Source organism: Austrofundulus limnaeus, unplaced genomic scaffold (genome assembly GCF_001266775.1).
Source record: "Austrofundulus limnaeus strain Quisiro unplaced genomic scaffold, Austrofundulus_limnaeus-1.0 Scaffold2584, whole genome shotgun sequence".
Lineage (NCBI taxonomy): Eukaryota > Metazoa > Chordata > Actinopteri > Cyprinodontiformes > Rivulidae > Austrofundulus > Austrofundulus limnaeus.
The window spans coordinates 1-1,936 of record NW_013954986.1 but is presented as its reverse complement, the minus strand read 5'-3'; the positions used below and the strand labels follow the sequence as shown (position 1 = coordinate 1,936).

At 40.1% G+C, this 1,936-nt stretch overlaps 1 protein-coding gene across 1 annotated transcript; it reads right to left on the bottom strand.

The window, feature by feature from the left end:
• Nucleotides 1–352: 352 nt before the first annotated feature.
• Nucleotides 353–945, bottom strand: LOC106511205 (mitochondria-eating protein; the record flags this gene model as incomplete). The annotated part of the gene is given in 3 exon segments (XM_013999956.1): nt 353–469; nt 672–740; nt 822–945. Coding segments are annotated over 3 exon segments (250 nt in total), but the record flags the coding sequence as incomplete, so codon positions are not given.
• Nucleotides 946–1,936: the final 991 nt, after the last annotated feature.

The window sequence follows — 1,936 nt, the reverse complement described above, 5'->3', positions numbered from 1 at the left end:
AATCATTTCTGATCGCGCAGGGATCAAACAAACATGTCCTTCACACATGCAGGAAGTACTTAGCATCTGTTTAACATATGTAAACGAAGGCATGTCAGGGGAGGTGCCTCGTGTGCTCAGTTCCATGTTAATTGTGATGTACAAAAGAAATGTGCATGGATTCCGGCGTACGCACAGTTTGATACATCTGGATTTTTTTGTGCGTACGCCGTTTTCTGGATTTGACCGTACGTCACGTTTCAGTAAGAAATCCACGCAAGTCTTTGTACATGAGGCCCCTGTTCCTGTAGCTGCCAGGGTCCTAACTATCCTGCACCACTCCTCAGCAACAATTAAACTATGAACAAGTCTCGGTTTGTATGACGAACAAAAAGAATTTCTTTAATTGTTGACAGTCCAGGTGGGCCGAGACTTACAGGTGGCTCGATGTGAGGGGCTCAGGAGACAGGCTTCTTTTACTGCTCACTTTCTACAAAGAACACAAAAACAAGACTCAATGAGYTGCTTTTTAATAAGCTCAAGCTCACACAAACAAATACTAGAATCTTACCCATGTATGTAACGTGAGTGCATGTTAGAAGTTAGAAATAGGAATAAGAATGAGAAGCAAAGAAACGGTTCTGTCACTGAAACTGTAAAGTGTGGCTCTGATCATCTGTTTGTGGACCTACAAGACTGTAAGTCGGGCTGAGGGACCGAGAGCGTACAGGGCTGACACTCCTGCTCCTGCATCTTCTCCACTGCAACACACACACACACACACATCAGCGATGAGCCTATCACACACAATCACTCTGATATTATTATTACAAAGTCCTTACCGGAGCTCCTCTCCTGGTCACAGCCTCGCCTTTCACAACCACAGTGTTTCCTTGGGTCAAGGCCGGCCACACGTGGTACATGACCAGAGGAGCGGTGAACTCAGAGTTGAAGCTGCGACGGTACCTGCCCAAGAGACAGAGCTGTGAGTGTGATCTGAGAGAGGAGGACATCTGCTGGTGGAGACATCACACAACATCACACAACCACCCAGAGGCTGCAGGATCAACTGTCTCAGGGAGGGAAAGGATGTGGCTTGTCAGAACACTCTGAGGACACACAGCATTACCACTGGGGTTGTTTTTTTTTTTTGTTGTTGTTGTTTTGTTTTTGTTTTTTTTTTCATTTTGAGTCATTTACATACAATGTTGTACGTGTATAAATGTATTCATTTCATCACAGGTTTGTTTCCATGCAAAAAAAAAAAAAACTGTTTTATAATCTAGTCATTTTATTAGTTGTATGTAGGCTACACCTTGTCCAAGGCTGTGGGCAGCCATTTTCTTCRTTAGATGATATATTATTTCATTGCCAGTGACACACTAGTTGTTAACAACTTGGTTTGGAACAGTTTTAATGTCACAAGTTTTGTTTGGTGATTTTTGCATTTGTTACTGAATAGTTTGATTACTGGAAGGAGCAGTGTGAGTTTGTTAATCTGAGTTAAATCAAAACAATTGATAAATTAATAAGCTAAAATCTTTTTTTACATTTTTTAAATGTAATATTTGTGACTTGAATAATTGATAAATGTGGAAAAATAACTATTTTGAAATATTTATTATATTACATTATATTTAGTTATTATTCAGTTACAAGTGGCTCTTTGAGGGCAGCCATAACACTCATGTGGCCCTCGGTGAAAATGAGTTTGACACCCCTGATCTACTGCATCATCTGCATCAATGCCACTTAAGATCCCCATTGGCTATACTGGAGTCCAGTTGAATTATATTTATAAAAAAAGAACAGAAAAGAAAACAGAAAATATACATTTCTCTTGATCAAAAACAAAGACATCTTTTACACTTCCCCCTTACACAACCTATTTGAGCTGTTCTTTCTATGTTCTGTAAAGCTGTGCATATACACACACACACACACACACACACACACA